The 20,935-nt window shown below is 46.6% G+C and overlaps 1 protein-coding gene across 1 annotated transcript; it reads right to left on the bottom strand.

The window, feature by feature from the left end:
- Positions 1-227: 227 nt before the first annotated feature.
- On the bottom strand, positions 228-20,296 carry SUPV3L1 (Suv3 like RNA helicase). Its single transcript, XM_077350550.1, has 15 exons — positions 20,018-20,296; positions 18,580-18,657; positions 17,640-17,747; positions 16,062-16,176; positions 15,400-15,568; positions 13,124-13,235; positions 12,535-12,612; positions 11,439-11,530; positions 10,371-10,551; positions 8,831-8,924; positions 7,909-8,128; positions 6,888-6,968; positions 4,671-4,847; positions 2,365-2,513; positions 228-745 (listed from the first exon to the last, which is right to left on the bottom strand). Exons 1-15 carry the CDS (start codon positions 20,247-20,249, stop codon positions 268-270), a joined length of 2,364 nt encoding a protein of 787 aa, XP_077206665.1. The 5' UTR covers positions 20,250-20,296; the 3' UTR covers positions 228-267.
- Positions 20,297-20,935: the final 639 nt, after the last annotated feature.

Raw genomic sequence — 20,935 nt, forward strand, 5'->3', positions numbered from 1 at the left:
TACACTTTCCTCACATCCATGTCACCACTACCATGCCTCCATTTGCCACCACACCACAACCCCGCCCCCACACACACACAAAACACCCCTTCATCCCCATGCCCTTGCATGCAGGACAACCCTCCCCTTCCTCTTCCCACCCCCAAGCTCTAGTGCCCATTGTATTCCTGGATACAACGGGCTTTACTCCTAGTTATGCATATTTCCAATAATATACAACCAAAACATAACTAAATAACGCTTTTTATTGTGCAAAGATTGATCATTTCACTTTCGCTTCTTCCCCTTTGGGTCTGTGTTTGATGCAGCATCGCCAGCATTCCCACCTTTGTCTGCTAGCCACTCTCTCTCCAGCTGCTTCAGCACTTCCTGGGTGAGGAGTCCCTGCTGTATGAGTCTCGCAGCTAAAGGGCCCCGGATGCGACCCGAGGGCTCTACCTGTGCTCCACCGGCCCTGTGGCCCAGCACTTTGGACCCCCTTGCTCTTCGCTGCCCTGGGCCCTTTGCATCATTTGGGGAAGATGCTAAGTCGGTCTGCAGAAGGTCTTCTGTGTTCAGCATCCTGTCACCGATGTGAGTCCTCTGCAGTGGGAAATCATCCGGAACAGCCAACGTTCCAGAAGTGGCTTCGGAGACTCTGATCAGCCTCGTGATGTTGAGCACCCCGATTAGGATGATGTCGTCCAGCTCCTTCTGGATGTCCCTCACAAGGCTGGTGTCAGGGAACATGTCCATAAAGCGGTAACTGAAACAGAGCCCAAATTTTGTAAGGAATCCAAAAAAGTCAAAGGCTCTGGTCGCAACTTCCTCTGAATTCACTAGCCATGAGATGACAGGTGATGTTTTTAAAACTTAGTTACCTAATCCTAGAGTTAAGAATGGGATACGGGAATAAACAGCAATTTAGAGAAACATGCTGCCACTTCCATTGGGTAAGGGCTTAAGCAGGGGCCCCCAAGGAGGTGTCCATAGGCACTATGGGACCCACTAACATCTTTTCCGGTGTTTTCAGAAAGTCAGTGTGACCTGGTGGGGCTTCACAGAGACACACTTCAGATTGTCTACCAGAGGTTTGACTGGCTAAGCAGTTTTTTAAAAACACTGCATTGAGGAAAGCTGCCACCGCAGCAGAAGGATGCATGACTGAAGGTAAGCTATAGCAGCCACTTTGTGGCTAACTCCAGCTCCTACAGCAGCAATTTCGTGGCTGTAACTACCACCCTTGGTCTGAATTCCAAAGGTGCCTGCAGGCCTAAAAGGGGTGAAGACCCAGGATCCAGAAAAGGCAGAACAATTTCTTGAAGAACAATACTGGGTGGGAACCAATGACTGTTGCTACCAGGAAAGGATGGCTCACTTAATGGGAAGAAATTATTACTAAGGATGGGCACAATCCTAAAAAGGGTGGTTTGGGGTGGCACATGGACTGAACCTTGAACCCCATGAAAAAGGCACCACCTGAACCAAACCAATCTGGGGAGAAAGAAGTCAGGACAGCCCCGGAAGAGACTTCCTTTCCACCTTTCTCCTGACTGCAGCTCATCAGGGCCAAGAGAAAGGGGTTGGGGGGCATAAATCTGAAGAGTTTAATTGCTAGCAGCCATTTAAACCTAACTGCTAGGTGGGGTCTGCTGGTCAGTGATAAGATTTAAATGGCTCATAGCCATTTAACCCTTTGGTTTTGCTCCCCTCCCCTTGAAGGGGAACCAGAAGGATAATATAGCAGCCTGCCATTTAAATCTAACTGCTGACTGGCCGACCCCATACCACTCAACACTTAGGTTTCAAATGGCTGGCTCTGGACAGCAGAACCGGCCAAAAGTCTGGTAAACATTCAGTGAAGGAGTCTTACTCAAACATTGGTTCTTGAGCTCAGAACCAGACAAGTTAAGCCTGAATTTTGGGTTTGATAGGCATTCCACTAATGCAGAACAGAAACAATCTAAAGCATGTTTTCATCACAAGTATACCACTTTACACGTATTTTGTCCCAAGTCTCTGAGCTGCAACCACACACAACTGCCATATAGTTTCATCCTGGAGGTGATTCAAACATGTCGGTTCTGATGCAGTCCTGTTCTCCGCTAGGACTGTATCACATGGAGGATTCAAAATCCCCCTTCACATGGAAAGCTACTAACTGATGAAAAGATTAAACTGGTTCCTGGGCATGCAAGCTTTTCCCTTGCAGGGAGACATTTGAACAAGTGGTTTTCCTCTGAATTTTCTGAAATGGTACAGTCCTAACAAGGAGACTGCATCATGTTAGAAGATGCTACTAGAATCAGCTCTTGCCCAGAACGTTGATTAATTCCCAAAGCTGCCCTCATTAAGAAAAACTGAGCCATGCGTCCATTTCAATACCTCAGCCAAAGATAGAGATCGAGGACATCGTGAACGGCTTCCAGATGAACAAGATCCTTTATGTTCTTGGGTGGGGTCAGGGGCCAATTAATGTGTCTGCACAGCCAGTCAAACGTCAGCGGTTCGTTTCTGCTGAACTGCCGTGCAAACTAGAAAATAAAAAATGCAGGCATCTGAAGAGCAACTAGCAGGATTTCCTCAAGAACTCGAGTTACTTTCATTGCAAGGATCGATTACTCTTTCATATTCCCAAAAACTGCACTTTCCCCTTATCAAGTCAGGCATGATCATTTCTAGGATAATTTTTGTCTAATGCTTGGAGTCAGTACATACAATCCAACTAGGTGGCAAAGCAAGGAAAATACCTTAACGAATTTTTTAAAATTATATTACAAAGATGTTTGTTTGAATCACGCAAAGGTTTTCATTTTCATTGCTCTCCTCCCCTACCCTCATTAGCAGGATTTTCTAAGGGCCACTGTTAGAGAGGAAGGAGCCAAGTCAGCCTGACTGGCCTCGGGCCAGCTGTCAGCTCCCAAGACTGTTTTCCCTTGAAGTTTGGCTCTGGCTTAAAGAGAACGGAGGGAAGGGAAGGAGGACAAAGCTGTGCCAATTCCCAGGCACTTTTCTCCTGGGTGTTACAAAAAGCGACCAGAGGACCCCTGTGTCCTTAAAAAGGGAGCTGAGGAGTGAAGAGTTACTTTATCAATAGAAAATGAAAGTACTGAGATACTATTACTTCACAAATAAAGCTGGAAATGCAACAACAATGAACAACAAAAATAACAGTGTAAGTGGAATCTCCACCTGGGTGTGGAAGAAAAACAGTAAAATCAGAAAATAATTTTGTTTTGATATTTGAGTCTATAGCAAAAAACTGCGCTTCAATCTCTACTGCTAGAGTAACCGCTCACTCCTTTGATCCCTTTTTACATATACAGTGGTCCCTTCTGATCCCTCTTTGCAATACCTTAGCTCTGTGGAACCCCCTCTTCCCCCCTTTTCTCTCTCCCCTGCATAGCACTAGGCCTACAGTAGGTTTTGTAGCCACCTACATTCCTCGCTGATCAAGCCTAAAAGGTGCTGTCAAAATATTTCTGAATAGTCAGGGATTCAAGCAGGACATTCTAGGTTTTAATCGTTGGTTGACTGAATGAAGAAATCCACAGGGAGCAAAGCAAAACAAATAGGCCTACGGAAGCCATCTCTAGTCCCATCCATTTCAAAGCAAAGGGCATAGTGTTCCTGCCTCAGGAAAATCTCTGCAGTGCACATACAAGGCCTTTTCAGCCCTAGCCTGGTGGAATGAGCTCTCGGAACAGCTGAGGGCCCTGCAGGAGCTGACTAAGTTCCGCAGGACCTGTAAGACGGAGCTCTTCCGCCAGGCATTTGGCTGAGGCTGGATGGGGCAGAGCATAAGGAGGATCTAGTCATTCCTCCAGAATGCCTACTGTCATCTTCCTGGGTACACGGTGAGGAGGGTAGGCGGTGGGTGAGCTGAGGGCCAGTGTAGGGGAGGGGATTAAGGGGGGGGGAGTGTATGTTATTGTTATATTGGTTTAATACGTATGCTGCAATCTGTGCTGGGAGCAGTGGAATATAAATGTAATAATGAACAAAATAAAACTAAATCAAGAGTCCTGAGCGCCAGGCCTGAACAACTACTTATTCACCAGCCTTGCACTGTTGTCTTCTAAGCAACTGCAGGTCAAGGCAGCCGGCAGATGGAGGGAGGGGGGGGGGCTTGGCCAGCATCTAGGAGACTATCGCACACCCCACTGCTGCAAATCCCTCATGCCCTTTTAAACAGGGCATCAGAATCCTCGCCAAACAGCTGAATTGGCACATCCACCCAATATGCTTTCCTTTGACTGAAGGTGCACCAAACTACACCTATAACAAATGTGGAGGTAGAGGATAAAGAGTGATGGCCTCCAATCTGGAGAACCGGGTTTGAGTCCCCACTCATCCTCTACCAGCAGCCAGCTGGGTGACCTTGGGCCAGCTGCAGTTCTCTTAGAGCTCTCTCAGTCTCACCTACTGCACAGGGTGCCTGCTGTGGGCAGTGAAAGGTGTTTGTAAGCCGCTTTGGGACTCTTCGGGGAGCAAAAGGGAAGGTACACAAACCAACTCTTCTTCTTCAGGGAGGCAGCCACACCCATTAAAGCCAGGCCAGCCTTTCCATCCCTTCACTTTGGGGATCCCCAAAAGCCACATCCTTAAGCAACTGTTACAGAAAGGCAACCTGCAACTCCCCACCCGCCACCCCCACCCCAGACTTTACCCAAGAGACGCAAACTGCTTACCTTCAACAGTGAGGTGCACACGTAAGGCTGCTTTTTGTTGATGGGCGCGGTGCAGAACACGTACCTCGATCTCAAGTTCAGGGGAATGTGCTGAATCATGTCAGCGAGGAACTTGAAGTCATCAACGTTGCAGACAAAGTACAGGCCATCCACTTGAGAGAGACTCACAAAAATATCCTGTGAAAAATACCACCATTCAAGCAGCCAGCCAATGGATCTCTGTCGATACTTCAAACCTTGCAAGAGCAAACAAAAGCTGCCAGGGTCCTTCCTAGGTACAGTTGCATGGGAGGGGGTTGCAATGCTGGGCCTGCCCACTAGCTAGACAAAAAGTCAGATTCTCATGCAAGAAAAGGTGAATGCTGCCATGTGTGGAATATGTGCAAAGGAGAGCCAATGGCCCAAGGGCTGAACCAGGATCTGGGGGACTCAGGTTCAAATCTCCACTTGTACCACGGAAGTTCAGTGGGTGACCTTGAGCCAGTCACATACTTTCAACCTAGCCCACCTCACAGGGCTGTTGTGAGGATACACTGGGAAAGGATGGAAGCTGCTTTGGGTCCCCAAGGGTGGGGGAGAAAGGGGGGGGGAATACATACATGCACATATCAAAGCCATGGGAAACACAATAAACGTTTGCTTTGTATCATTTATTTGGCTTATATTAATTAACTATTAACCCCACTCGGATCCTTCCTTGAGATTTTATCAAGCACAGTTCACATACTTAAAATGCAGGCCTGAAATCTGCTTCTTCATAACAGAGATGAGATTCTTAGAATACAGGACTGGGTGCTTGCTGCAGCGTCAGTACAAAATAAGCAGAGAAAGAATCCAAAATGGGCTCTTGGACCAATGGGGTTGGGGGGGGGAGAGAAGGCTGTCTCAGTGGGCCTCAGAGGCTCTGGGACCGGTTCAGCCGGGAGGACAAAAAAGCCACCATTTCCAAGTAATGGTAGAAGGCAGCAAGTCATAACATCCCTGTTTCAAGCTGTTCTTCCTTCTCCCTCTGAATTCCCAGCTAGTATATACAGGAAGCTACAGAAACACTCACGCCCACAAGTGTTCCTTACACAGAGTGTCTTAGATCAACAATGAACACAGGACTGTCGCATTCTAGCTCTCTGCATGCATTGGTTTCCCCCCCCAGCCCAACTCTGATGCTTCTTTGTTTCTAGTTTTAGATGAAAGGAACAGTTTTTGAACACTAAGGGCACAGCATTTTCTTTGAACTCAACAAAGGAAAAAAATGAACGCTCAAATGCCGGTCGTAAGACTTCAGTGGAGCTCTATGGCTCCAATCCAGCCATCCTCTCCTCGATATAGAACCCATATTTGCTCCAACTGTAGTTTGCGTCTGCAGTCTTCGGGGGGGGGGGGGGTTGACTTTTCAAGAGAGAAAAAAATCCAATTGCTTGCTGGATTCACTCGGCAAATCTTCACCTGCAATCTCTTGTTTTGTGGGATTTTGCTGTCAGATCCGGTAAATCTGCTTCTTGGCCTTTGCTCTCATTTTAAAAGCTTACCCTAATCTATGACCAAAGGAAGCCAATTACACACTGATCTCCTCAGATCTCATGAACTCTGCTGGGTCAGCCTCAGTTAGGATTGGATGGGAATCCACCAAGGAGGGCCAGGGTTGCTGTACAGAGGTAGGCCGTGTCAAATCACATCTGAGAATCTCTCATCTTGAAAACTCTATGGCTGTGACTTTACGGCCAATAAAACAGAAATCAGTAATTTGATTTTATATATAATATATGCCAAAGGGCTTGAAAAACCTACCGGACAGTGAGCTTATACGAGGGGACGCTTAAGAACTCCAACCAGATCCCTAATTTATTATCCAATGTGAAATACTAACATTTCATGGGGCTAACCTGGAGCTTGAACTATTTTCAATGTAACATGAATACTGAACAACTAAATTTGGTGTAATCACATGGGGATGTATGTCGCTTTTTTAAACATATCTATATTGATCAACATATACTTAAAAACTGAAGCATCTTCACATGGGGGAGGCTCTTTTCTCACTGCAGCTCCTGCCGACATGTGCCCGTGAATTTTTCAAAGCTGCCTGCCTCACTAGCTGCAGGAGCAATATTTCCATTGCACTAAATGAGGGTAGGCAGAGTACATGCAGGCAAAACTGCCCTTCAGGGTCCCAGCAGTCAATGTGCTGCTCAAAGCAGTCCACAGGCTTTCTGGACTTACAATGAGATTGGAGAGTGTGGCATCAGGAAGGTGATACGCAAACATTTCAACCTGTTCAGCAGTTGGATGCAGACCAGCAGCCTGTGGAGGAAGGAAAAAAGAGAACAAAGGGATCTCAATTTTTTTCCTGGTAGCATTTGCTGTATTTCACCAACAGTGAGCTGCATCCCATTGAGCTCAATGCCACCGCCATACACCACTGTGTGCTCTCCTGCCCACCTCAAAACACAGCACAGAGCAGAGGAAATCCCCACAGCTTCTCATGGCAAGGCTTCAGACATCGTCTCTGGGCTTATTTTTGTGCCTTGCATTTCTCATCAATTCTGGGCAGCTTGGAGAATCATTTAACATACATGAGGAACAATCAAAGCCAACATGAACAGTCTTCCCTTTACAATCCAAGCCAAGTTTTACCAAGAAGGCCTTCTGGAACAAAAGTAGTATGCTCTTCTGGGAAAGAGGCCAGAGAGACAGATCTCTACACCTCCTCCAGCTGATGGGGCTATGAGCTGGATCCTGTAACCCATCAGCTAAGGGATGCCTATCTTTGCCTTGGACCTTTGCCCATCCGCAGAACGGTCTGACCCTTGAGAGATGATGCCCAGACTCACGGGAACCATGCCATGGTGGTGGTGAGGCACTGCAGTGCAGATGGGAAAGGAACAAAATTGTGTGTGTCCCTCCCCTCCTCCATCAGTCCAATTAATGAAGAAGAACGTAAGAGCCCTGCTGGATCAGACCAGTGGTCCATCTAGTCTAGGATCCTGTCTCACACACTCGCCAGCCAAGTTCCTCTGGGGGCAAACAACAGGGTACAGTGGCTGAGGCCTTCCCCTGGTGTTACCTGCTAGCTCTGGGATTCAGATCTTTTTAAAAAGCTGTTTATTCCTGTGGCCATCACTATATCCTCTGGCAGCGTACTCTGCAATTTAATAATTTCTGCCACTCTGCAAACACAAATTACTGATTGGATAACTGCAAAATGCTTCAAGGAGATCAGGCTATTCAGAAGAAATCTTACCACAATGGGGTCCACTGATTTGCTCAAGATTTCCTTTAACAACACAAGGTCGTCACGATGCATGGTTGTGACTTCCCCCTCTGTGAACACCGTATTAAACCTTCCAGCTCTTCCTGCAATCTGCAACGCCTGGGAAGTTGTGAGTGTATCCATTTCCTTTTCACCCTTCTCATTGACCACTGGCTTAATCAGAGAGTTGAAAATGATTCTCTTTATGCTCCTAGAGCCAAAACACCAATGGGACAGATTGGCAGGAAAATGCTATTGTAGGTTTTACCATAGCCTAGAAATACAAATTTAAGCCACAAAAGGTACCGAATGGAAAATAATGACAGTAAAAGACTTGGGGGGGGTGTGTGTCTCAAAAGTGCTATAATTTCCCTCTCCTTCATGCAGTCCTATCTGCTTCATATCAATGGAACCCTGCTGATCACCCAACCTTTGTTCTCAGCTCTATATGAAATCTGGCTACACGGCCTGAGCTCTAAGCTCCATATTAATTGTTATTAAAATGAGGGACAGCAACAAACTGGGCTGAAGGCTTTTATCACCTTTGCCCCTCCTGGGCAAAGTAGGGAAAGAGGATGGAACAGGCATGATAGTGTCTTCCCATATCAGATTTCAGGTGGAGATGTTCATTCCGCACAGGGCACGAGAAGCTCTCTCAAATCTGGCAGAGCAGGGGTCTTGAGAAGGGCTTCGCTGGGTGTAGAGACTCCTGCCCACTCAACTGATAGCTATGAAACAAAATCCTGGACAGCCAGTCTTGATGAAGTTGCCCTGCTTAGGAGTCCTGCCCCAAGACAGCAGCTTATTCAACTAGGACATGTAAGCATCAGAAAGGTCATGGCAGAAGCAGGACCAAGAGAAAGGCTGAGTACCCCCCCCCCATATGCCTCTTTAGATCACCCAGGATACTCACAAGTTGAGCCCCATTCCTATGGCATCTGTGGCAACCATGATTTTGCAAGGATCATCGGGATCATTGAATTTCTTGGCTTGAGTAAGCTTTGTCCCTGAAAGAATTCAATCGCAAGGGTCACCTGTGTCCCAAACAGAGACACAATTGCATCTGTGGGACAGCATTTCAAGCTCCCTCATGGCTGTGACCTTCTGAGCAGACAGCGAGATGCACAGTCTATGAGGGCAGCAACACAGAGGCTCCCTCGGAAGCAGTCACATGGCTCTGGCACGGAAAGATTGCTTGTGCAGAACTGGCGCATGCTTGTGGGGCGGGGCAGTCCAGATGTGGAAGCTGTGATTATTACAACAACAGCAGAGTATAAATGTTAACTGACACCTCGCTCCCCATCCCCGGGTGTCCCAAACAGCCTGTATCAATCACCACTGCCCCATTTTATCTCCATAACGGCTGCCTTGGGGGGGAGGGTTAGGCTGGGAGCCTGTGAACTTGAACTGCAGAGGGGGGGGGGAAGGGGGGAAATCTGGTCTGGCATTACAGACATGCCAGCAAGCAAGAAAGCACCAGGGGTAGTCAAACTGTGGCCCTCCAGATGTCCATGGACTACAATTCCCATGAGCAAATGCTGGCAGGTGCTCATGGGAATTGTAGTCCATGGACATCTGGAGGGCCACAGTTTGACTACCCCTGAGCTAGACAGTTAAGCCCTCACCACACATAAATATAACCTGGCCATATCATTTCCATGTGATAAACACAAAAAATCCAGAGTTACATTGCCCTATCAGTCATATGGGACAACATCTCAAACCCCACTTAAACATACATCTGAAAGGTACAGAAGGCTGCATCAGTTGCATAAGACCAGCTCCTGGACACGACTCGTTACAATAAATAATTTTCTTCCATTTGTTTCAAAGCCTCCCATTTGTTACGCAAATAATTGGTTCACGTCTTGCCCCAGAAATCTTGGCTGAGAATTAATCAAAATCATTTGCCGTTGCAGCAATGAGGCGAGAGATGACAAAGACCCAGCTGAGCAGACGGCCACTTCTCAAGCCCTGCTTTCCTCACGTCCTCCCCAAGGTCCTGCAAGATCTACCAGGAAGCTGGGCCCCCTGCAAGGAACCTGAGATAGCCATGGGAGAAAAAGAGCACAGAGGGCCTCCCTGCGTGTGCTGACTTTGGAGCTGTCTCAGATTTCTCAGGAAGCGAAACGAAAGAGTAGGAGCTGAAGTGCGTGCTGCTTGAAGGCATTAAAGCGCTTGATGAAGGGCTAAGCTCAGCTGCACCCTTAAGGGGATCCCCCCTGCCCTGTAAAAACCAAAAGACAAGGCGTGGAGACAAAAACCTGTGGGTCAACAGGAAAAGCCAAAATACTGAGCACAGAAAATCTGCCTAATGCTGTACCTGATTCAGCAACCAGAAGCCAAGCAGGTGCATTTCAAAATTACACGTCCTGGGTGCCAACAGCTAGACGCAAGGGGCACCAAACCCATCCAAACCCTACTTCCCCACAATAGGCAGTAACTATACTTACCAGGCGGCAGGCTTCCATAGATGACAGCACATTCCTGTCCGCGGCTTTCTATCTGTCGGCTGACGGAATAAATATCATTCTTGCTGAAGCAGACAATGCAGTCTCCGGGACGAAGATTATCCAGAGATTCGAGGGCCTGATCCAGCACCTTTATTGGGGTTAGCCTCTTGTAGTTTCTCACCTAACAACAGATGGCAGAAATTACAGTTGTAACCACAAGGGAATTATAACTGGTGGTCTTTAAGCAGCAGCTGGACAGATACTTCCGGATGCTTTAGGCTGATCCTGCACTGAGCAGGGGGTTAGACCAGATGGCCTATATGGCCCCTTCCAACTCTAGGATTCTATAACAGGAGAGAAGTGGTAGGGAGAGCTCCTGGAGGTGCCCGGAAGTACTCATGGGCCTGCTGTGGTCCATCCTCCCAGTAAGCAGCCCACACGGCAGGTCTCTGCTGCAAACAGATTGGAACATCGCCCCTCCTCCCCACTTTCCAAAGCAAATAGCAATGGGAAAGGGGAGTGCTGCTGTAAATCGTTCACAGATTTTGTTCTACTCATGGCCCTTTTGTGGTCTTGACAGTGGGATGACTGGAGAAAGTTAAGGTCCCACCTTTGCATTCAGTCCCTTTCTGTGGCAAGGCAGCCGTTTACCTTACTTGAGGGCACCTTCTCCGGCAGAAAGCCGGTCAACAGTCCATGCTCTAAAGATGGGCTTCGTACTGCAAATGCAGACGTATTAATTGTTCAACTGATTTTTTTGTTTCCGTGGGGAAGGGGGAACCAAGATCTACAGGGGGAAAAAACTTTTATTGGTCTTGAATTTCCTCCTCAATTTCTGTATGCCCCCGTCATTACCAGAAAAAAATGAAGCCATAGAGGCAGCTAGGATCACACTGCATCATTTAGTCCATGTCCAAAAGATCTGTTGAATGAAAAGTCTTCGTAGACTTTTGCAGATGTTTTACTTATAGGCATTCCCATCTCAATTCCTGAAAGATGTCACATGGTTTCCCACCACCAGGCGGTTAAGAGGAAGCCCATAAGACGTGAAGAAGGCCCGGCACTCACCTCCACCTCCTCCCCCGTGGTGTACATCAGCTCCGTCACTAAGTTGATAGCAGCAGCTTCCCCACAGACATGAATTTCTTCTGCACAGAGCCCTGCAGGAGGGAAAAAAGAATCCCCATTAACTCGAAAGGCAATTAGAAAAATTTTTTCTATAGGAACAAACCGGACTCAGTCACCTGTGATGGGACCCCAATGCCTCTTAGTATATGCAGGAGACTCTTCCACTCACACGGTAGAGGGAAGAGTCTAGGATTTCCGTGGATTCCTCTTCAGCTACAGTCCTCAGCCCCTCCCTCTGCCCTGTTTTCAAAGGCTCCCTGACACTCGAGAGGTTGCGGCAGGGAAAGCAAAGGGTGAAGGGGCACGTCAGAAAGCTCCACCCCACAATGATGCCCACTGTTCCTGCTGATGGTGCTCACAGGTGTCATGGCTCCTACCAACTCTTTTCCTGGTACCAAGTGTTTTTAGAAAGTGGGTGGGACTTCTGCCCAGCAGAGCTCCTGTGTGGCCGCTGGAGGTCCGGCTGGCAGATTTTTTTAGAAAACTGCTTCACTGGCAGCTTCACTTCCCAACACAAGGATCTTCACTGCATTACTGTGTTTATTTATGTTTATTTAAAATGTTAAACAAAACGTATGCCTGAAATGCCAAAGATTTACTACAACAGTTATGCAAAACTTCAATCCCTGAGATGTTGCAGTTGGCTCCGCCTCCTATGGCAGCCATTTTGTGGTTGCGCCCACCACCCTGTGTCAGAATTCCAAAGGTGCCCAAAGGTTCAAAAAGATTGTGGACCTCTGCTCCAAGACAAGCAGGGCAGTGGGAGGGAGTAGCTGCCTTTGCCTTTAGTGAGATGTGCATTGCTCCTTACTTGCCCGCAACTATCTTTGACTATGGGGATACAGTTGACAGACATCACTGACGGGGGTCTTCCCATTTACCAAACAAAGGTAATTGTAGTTACACCGCTGCCAGCTGTGATCTGCCTCCAACACACACAGTGGGAGGAACAAACTGAACTATTCAGACTGCCATTCTGGACCTCCTCTCACAGGAAGCCACAAAGGCAGTGACATGACGCTCACAGGAGACATACCCAAAAGCGCTCGCGTCCAAGCCCAACCCCTGGAAGGGTCTCTGATCATCTGAATTTCATCAATCACAGCCACTTCATCTGAAAAACAAAACCTACATGGGTAAACGAAGCAGGGCAGCAGAAAAGGTGAATGTATAGAAGTAATCGCCTCCCAAGGTAAATTTCTTCACTCAACTTAAAGTTTTATAGCATTTTAAAATCCCTGCTTTCCTAGTCAATTGCCTGTGGCAACTCACCATATTTATTTATTGATCACATTTATGTCCTGCTCCCTCTCCCCTGAATGATGCTCGGGGTGGCTAGCATCATGCAAAAGACACCAAATAAAAACAATACAAAGACACAATAAATAAATAAATGATAATATCTAAATAATATAAACTAGAAATCTTTTAAAATATAAAGTGATTAAAAACCCATCCACGTTAAACTCATAACAAGCGTTTCCATAAATCCTATTAACTACATCCCTTTTTATGGTCAGTATGATCTGTTTATTTCTTGTTAACAGAATAAGCTTCAACAACAATATGGGATTAAACACTCTTCACTGTTTTTGATGTTTGTTTTTAAATCCAGATATACCTACAGGGGACGTTCACACTGCACATCTCAATGGTGCAGGCCGTGTGAGCAGACGGCCTGCCCTCGTCATCGACACAGATGCGCTCTTCCCCAGTCACCAAATCACACGGCACATTCTGCGAGGGCAGAGAAAGGACAAGGAGGAAGAAATGAAAAGAAAGGCATCTCCCACAAGGGCCCCCACACGGAAATACATCTGGAGCCTATGGTCTCTCAAAGCAGGGGTAGTCAACCTGTGGTCCTCCAGATGTCCATGGTCTACAATTCCCATGAGCCCCTGCCAGCAAATGCTGGCAGGGGCTCATGGGAATTGTAGTCCATGGACATCTGAAGGACCACAGGTTGACTACCCCTGTCTCAAAGTACTGAGTGGGTGGCAAGAGGCTGGGTTATCCTGGGCATCCTGATTTTTGGTTTTATAGCAGATTTAAGAGAAAAGTAAATGCAAAGCCGGAGAAGACAAACGGGGAAGGAAAAAATGGCGCTGGAACTCTCCGCTGCTCCGTCAGACAAAGCCTGCCTGAAGAGATCCAGCAGATGCTAAGCCAGGCTTTCTTCTGGTGCTTTATTATTATTATTGTAGTAGTAGTAGTAGTAGTATTTCAATTTATTTCCCGCCACTCCCAAATGGCTCGTGACGGGTTACAAAAACCTATCAAAACTCCCATTAAAAGACTTAAAACCATCCCATAATAATAATAATTGCCCTCAGTTCCAAGGAACACATTTGATAGTATTGAAGACTGTCGGATTTAAACAGGCAGCTTTCCTCAGACCTCCATCGATGACTTCTTACCAGCCTGATTTGCACTCCCTCTCCCCAACTAGCATTTCACCTCTCAGATCTTTCTCCCACCTTGGACATCCAAACTGATTTCACGAAGAAGGCCAATTGTCCCCCAGAGTTCCCCCCCAAAAAAAAACCAACCCACCAGATATTTCTTCTTAAAATGCAGGTTCTACTACACCTCTTCTTAAGCACAGAACACCTCTTGAACCTTCAGGTTCAACAGAAAGTGTAATGGCAAATGGGGTGTGTCTGGGCAGAAGAAGACGCATCTATCTTGGATCTCAGAGCAAAGGCAAGCAAAACATTGCTCCTTCTGAAACGTGTAACCATGTCATTTGTAGAAGCCCCAGCAGATCTACCGAGCTGCTCCTGGTTACAGTTTTTTAGCATCTCGCAGCAATTTCAGATTTTCTAACTGACATTTGAGAAATGTATAAAACAGCACAGAATACGTACAGCAAACAGCACCTGCAGAGGTTCACACTCAGCAACTGCAGGGTCCGGAATCTGCCCTCATAGCTACGAATAGCCTATTCATAAATGTTATAGTTACAGAGCTGACCAGGGCCCCCAGACAAAAAGCCAAATAAATTGAGGACACTGCAGGTAGCAGCTTCAAAGAAAAAGCTACGTAAATCTAACTGTGTTTCCAGAAGTGCTTGCCTCTTCCTTTCCTTCCTGCCCATTCCCTCATCCAACAGTCTTCAATACTATCAAAATACAGATGATGTGTTCCTTGGAACCGAGGGCAATTATTATTATTATGGGATGGGATTTATAAACCGCCTTTCCCTATAAGGCTTGGGGCAGTGCACAACGTATTAAAATTGATCAATAAAATCATACACGGTAAAACATTTAAAACCATCATTGTATTGCTCTGCAAGTTTCTCAATTAACCTTATTTATTTATTATTTCAATTTATATCCCGCTACTCTCCATCCTTCTGAGGTCGGTAAAATGAGTACCCAGCTTGCTAGGGGGGAAACGGTAATGACCAGGAAGGGAATGGCAAACCACCCTGTATTGAGTCTGCCATGAAAATGCTAGAGGGCGTCACCCCAAGGGTCAGAAATAACTTGGTGCTTGCACAGAGGATACCTTTACCTTTACCTTACTCTCTGTGGACTTGTGGCAGGTTACATAAAAACAGAATAAACCCTCCAATAAAACCAATCGCAGCATAAAACACAAGAAGTGGCATAATCCCCATTCCTCCACTCTGAACCTATTCCCAACCTAAGCCACTGGCCAATTACGATGATATGCTTTTTTTGGGGGGGGCATGTTCTGAGAAGAGGTTGAGACCTGTCAGTGGTGTTGTTTGTTCTGGCTTCAACCATACACCTGTTTTTTTTGCTTACGGTGGGGCAGAGCCAACAGCAGAGCACAATAAACAGCCATTATAATATTCAGTATCCCAGCAGTGACATTCTCCCCCCTCCCCCCGCCTGTTTCACAGAAGCAGGGAATACCCTGAGATACTGACAGCATCATTACTCTTTTGGAAGATCTCATGTGCCAGCAGCTTTAAAGGACCACAGTATATTCCTGATTTTGCTGCTAAGTATCTTTGGATTGCATGATAGGTTTTCCCACTATTTGTCGGACCTGCATGGAACACGATCTTTCTCTGGATAGCCCTGGCTTCCGAATACCTAGAATGCAGGAAAAGACAAGCAAAGAGAGGCACATGGTTAAGTCTGGATCCAAATGTGTATTAATGTATTTAATTCAACCTATACTCTGCCATTCTCCCCAATGGGGACCCAAAGTAGGTTACTTTGTACTCATCTTCTACATTTTATTCTCACAACAACCCTGTGAGGTAGCTTAGGCTTAAGGAGTGTGACCGGCCTAAGCTCACCCCACAAGTCCCTGCAGCACAGTGGGAATATGAACCCAGGTCTCCCTGACACTAGTCCAACACTTGTAACCATTACACCACACCAACTGCCCCTCATTCTGCAGTCTATTTTTAATATTAAGATTTCAAGATTTCATATTAAAACCTGCAGCAATTTTTTTAAAGAGAAAACAAATCAATCCTTAATTCATTACACGGCAAAGCAGCCAAGTTAAATGCAGGCAGCAAGAATACACAAATTTCACATCTGAAAGACAGAATGATGCTATTCTGAAGCAACTAACCAGTTGGGTGGCAATCGTAAGTCACTGATTTTGCGCAGATCATCCATACACTCCAGCATAGGAAAGATCTGCTTAGCGTGTCTCATGAAAAATGGAAAGAGATCATCAACATGCCCTGGAAATAAAAGAGAGAGAGACACACACACACATACATCAACATGTAACTAACAAACTGCCACCCAACTACCTTATAATATCTCTGCTTGAACACTCCAAATTAAACATACAGCATTCACATTCCGCAGCATCTGAAGATATAAACATGGTCTTCTGTGTGTTCTTGCTACTCAGGGGTTACACAAACAGAATGGGCAAGAGGGGATGCACAAAGGAAGGGGTCAGGAGGAGGAGCACAGGCTAAAATCCCCCAGGCCAGGTGGATGACAGCTTTCTGGATTCTGCTGAAGAAGCAGAGGGCTAGCACAGTACCCCCCCCCCCCCCAAGCAAAACTTCACTCCTCCTGGCACCAAATTTAAATGGACACCCCAAGGGGCTCTGAGTTGCTGAACCTTGGTCTGAAGCATTGAGGTTTGCCTGCCATTGCAGGCGCATCTACCCAGAGCAACATCTCCCTCTTGGTCAATCAGTGCCCTGAAACGGCATTTTATATTTCCTTTAACTCAAAGGAACAGCTGTTGCAGTAGAGAGATTAGAAACAGAGGATGCAAACTATCATTTCCACATTCCACTCTCATTACAGTAATCTCCTAGCAATCTTTTTCTTAAGTTAGCAAGAAAAATGCATGATCAAGTATAGCAACGACACTACTGCACACTGATGCCAGATGCTGGGGAAAGGGATCTGAACTCTTCACCTAGGCCCCACAGGAGCACACAAGACGGCATCTTCCCCATCTATTGAGGCTGTTAAGGCAACCCACACGGAATCTAAACAGGAATTGTGAGAAAATATCTGTCACCATTGCGGTTACCTTATTTATTATTTATTTATTTATTGTATTTATATACCGCCCACCTTGGAGGCTCAGGGTGGTTTACACAAAACGTAGAAAACAATACAAGAAACAATTCATAACATTAATACTATTAACTGATAATTGTAACAATGATAATAGTGCAAACAGGTCTAGGAGCAGAACGCATTGATGGATTTCTGGGAAGGAGGGAACAGCGGCCCTGCAGATGTTGTTGGTTACACCTTAACAACCTCATCAAAAAGCCAGTCAGCACTGAGCTTCGCAGCAAGGCCTACATAATTCTGGTGATTCCTTGGCGGGAAGGATTCGTACATACCTAGGGATTACCCTGGATATGCAGAAACTAATGCCACTTGCAGGGCCTTTCCTATGGCACTGTTTCTGTTACCTACACAGAGGCCAGGACTTCACTATCACTATTAGGTACAATACAATACAAAGCAAAAGTGGTGAATAGCCATGCTGACAATCTAAAAGTCTCCCCAAAAGATTTTATGGTCTTCCATGTAGAATGCGAGAAAGCTACCCAGTTTGCAGAGTATCTTTCTGGTCATATTTGAGTGCCTGACCCTAAACCACACCCATTTATATATCTTTTAAAACTAATTAACAAAATTACTAAATATGGTGCATGCTTACCTGCCCCACAACATATATCATTCAGAATAATGTGCACATCTGGCGTCAATGAATTAGATTCTATGATGTATTTCCTAAAGCTTATAAATGCTTGATGAAAAAGACGAGCTGTAAAAGGAGAGGATGGGAAAACGGAGCTGTGTCACACACAAGCATTGTACTCCCTAAAATTCAGAATAAAGCCCTCTTAAGAATAAATTATTAATTTATTTAAAAATTAAAAATGGTTCATGGCAGTTTACAATAAGACCTGATAAAACAACTGTAAAAAACAATAAAATCCCATCCCTGGCAGCCTAATCCCATCTAATTCCCACCCACTCACCAACTCACACCCAATACACATTGCTCGCCATCCTTGGGGAGGACGTCTCCCGCCCCACATGGTCAGGCATCTTGAGGACCTTGGTGGAAGGGACCCCGATCTTCCATGGCCTGGCTTCAACTAAATGCCAGGCGGAAGAGCTCCATCTTGCAGGCCCTGAGGAACTGTGATAACTCCGTCACAGCCCTCAGCTTTTCTGGGAGCTCATCCCACCAGGCTGGGGCCACAACCAAACAGACCCTGGCCCAGGTCAAGGCCAGGCGCACATCCCGTGAGTCAGAAATCACCAGCCGATTCAAACTCACAGAGCGAAGGACCATTAAATATAATCTCTTTTAAAAGTTCAATATCTGCAGTGGACTTTGCCTTAACAGTGAAATGGCAAGAGATGCCAATTGTCACATAATATGTATTCCAAAAAGGGTCCCTGAAGAACTCTGTGTTTCTCAGGCACTAATATTTTAAAAGTATGCCTTAGCCAAGCTCCTCCCAAAATTGGTCATGTTCAGAAAAACTGAAGATGAAAGAACAGCCTAAACCCAGACATGTCATTTGCCCAAAGCGTGAGAAAACATCTAGCAACATTCTGTTTGCTACATCTTCAATATTTCATACCGTCTAGTCCATTTTCTGACCCTAGTTTTTGTATTTCTTTCCTCCTGTAAAATTTATTCAGCACTTTCAGGACTTCACCTAGAAAACAAAACACAAAGAGTAGCATATTAACACCTTTAGATCTCCAGAGGAAAACAATGGTCTTTATAGCACACACACAAATCCCCCAGTTCCTTCCTGCATAGGGCACTTTAGATTATGGATGACAGAATACGTACAGACACTCCTTTGTATAAAAAAGGTTTATCACACCGTGTTAAACAGCTGGAACAACCCCAAGAGATGTGCTGATGGAGTCTCTTGAAAGCCAGTGTGGTCTAGCAGTAAGAATGTCAGAGTCTAGACCAGGGGTAGTCAAACTGTGGCCCTCCAGATGTCCATGAACTACAATTCCCATGAGCCCTGCCAGCGTTTGAAGAATCAGGTTTGAATCCCCACACCATCATAGAAGCTGCCTGGGTGACCTTGGGCCAGTCACACACTCACTACAACCCACCTCACAGTGCTATTGTGAGAATAAAATGAAGAAGTGAAAAACAATGTAAGCTTTTCTGGGTCCCCAATGGGGGGAGAATAAATTACTAAAATACATAAGAAATAAATATGTAGCCATCAAACTGTCAGCTGGCTATGCCTCCTTTACAAGAAACTACACTCAACAGAGTGGACTTTTAAAGAACAATATAGTGGCCACAGACTTGTAAGGCCAGCACTGGTCCACGATGTTGTGTAGGTGGACAGTATCTCCTCTTCCATTTCATCTTCACAATAACCTGGTGAGATACAGCGAGATGAATAAGAATGACTGGCCTGACTCCAGGGATGCATTCACTAGGGATTAAGAGGGAGCTCTTCCACCAGGCATTCAGTTGAGGCTGGGGTGTGGACAATTGAGGGTTCCCTCCTAAAGTTGCTCTGGACATCTAGGGCAGATGGTCCTCCTCTCCTCAGGTGGATTGGCAGTGGGTGCAGGGTACTGGACTGGGGGGAGGGGGGCAGGAGGGAATCAGATGGGTTATGCTGCCTGGGAATTTATTCTTACCAATGTTTTATTGGGTTTTTATTGTGAACTGTCACAAGCCGGCTCAGCCCAGGAATGGCAGTTAATAAATATAAATAAAATAATAAATATAAATAAAGGCCCTAGTCAGCACTGCTCTGACCGCTACGACAAGATAGCTCTCATTACCCATTGATTGACTTATTCTGTTTTCTATTCCTACCTTCCCCGAAGGCTCAGGGCGGATCACACTGGTTAAAACATACTCACAATGTAATAGAAACACACAAATACAGATTCAGAATATCATGCACTTAAAAACTAATTTGCCTGAGCCGCCTCCTACAATATAATCTTCTGGCGGAATTTACAGCCTGGAAAGAAGGCGGTCCGAGGCCGAACAGCGGGTCCCCCAAACTCCCGTCTACCGCCGCTTACTCTTGTTGAGCGGGCACGTGAGCTCGGCGCCAACATCCCCCGCGGGCCCCAGCACCACCGGGGACACGGCGAGCGGCACGAACAGGGACGTGTCCGGAGCTTTCGCGCCCGCATCGCGGCCATCGTTGGAGGCGGTGGAGAAGGCCCCGGCCGCGGCCGCCCGGCCCCGAAGCACCGCGGCGCCTCCATAGCGGAGCCGAGACCAGAGCCGCGCGCAGCGACTCACAGACATGAGAACAGAGCGTTCCGTTCCCTCCGGCGCGTTCTTCTTGCGTCATCGCCGGGCGACTCGGGCCCCCAGCGGACGGCTACTCAAGTGCCTGAGTGCGCGGGAGTCGCGGGGGGACTTGCTTCGAGCGCCGTAGGCGGTAGGGGAAACGTAGCCGAGCAGAAGGGACCCCAAGGAACAGCAGTGGCTCTCCTGTGGGCCCGCTCTCTGTCCAAGCGGCGACGACCTTCATCACCGCCGCTCACTCTCCTCAGGCAACGCGCAGGCAGCCACCCACGTGCATGGTTGGTCGCCCGCAAGCCCTGAGCTCGCCGGCTGGCTGGCTGACTAGCGCCGCGCGTGAGTGGGGCGAGCACGTGTGCAGGAAATCTCATACCTTGAATATAAAATTTGGTTGCTCTTATAAGTGCCGCTGAATCTTGTTCAGCAGAGAACCCGGACTGCCAACTGTAAGAGGCGACAACCCCAATGTGTGCTCACCATCGGCAGCTGTTTGTCTTCAATGTTAATAGGTTTAAATTGCTTTAGGGCTTTCTTGACCAAGAAACAGGGTCTAAATATGTCATTAAATTATTCCACCACTGCATAGCCACCCCATACTATCCGTAGTTCTGGTGCCAGTTTGCATCAAAGGGGATATAATCAATTGTAGTCTAGCACTGGCAAAATCTTGCAGCTCACTCACTTAA

The sequence above is a fragment of the Paroedura picta genome, chromosome 8 (assembly GCF_049243985.1).
Source record: "Paroedura picta isolate Pp20150507F chromosome 8, Ppicta_v3.0, whole genome shotgun sequence".
In the NCBI taxonomy this organism is placed as follows: Eukaryota; Metazoa; Chordata; class Lepidosauria; order Squamata; family Gekkonidae; genus Paroedura; species Paroedura picta.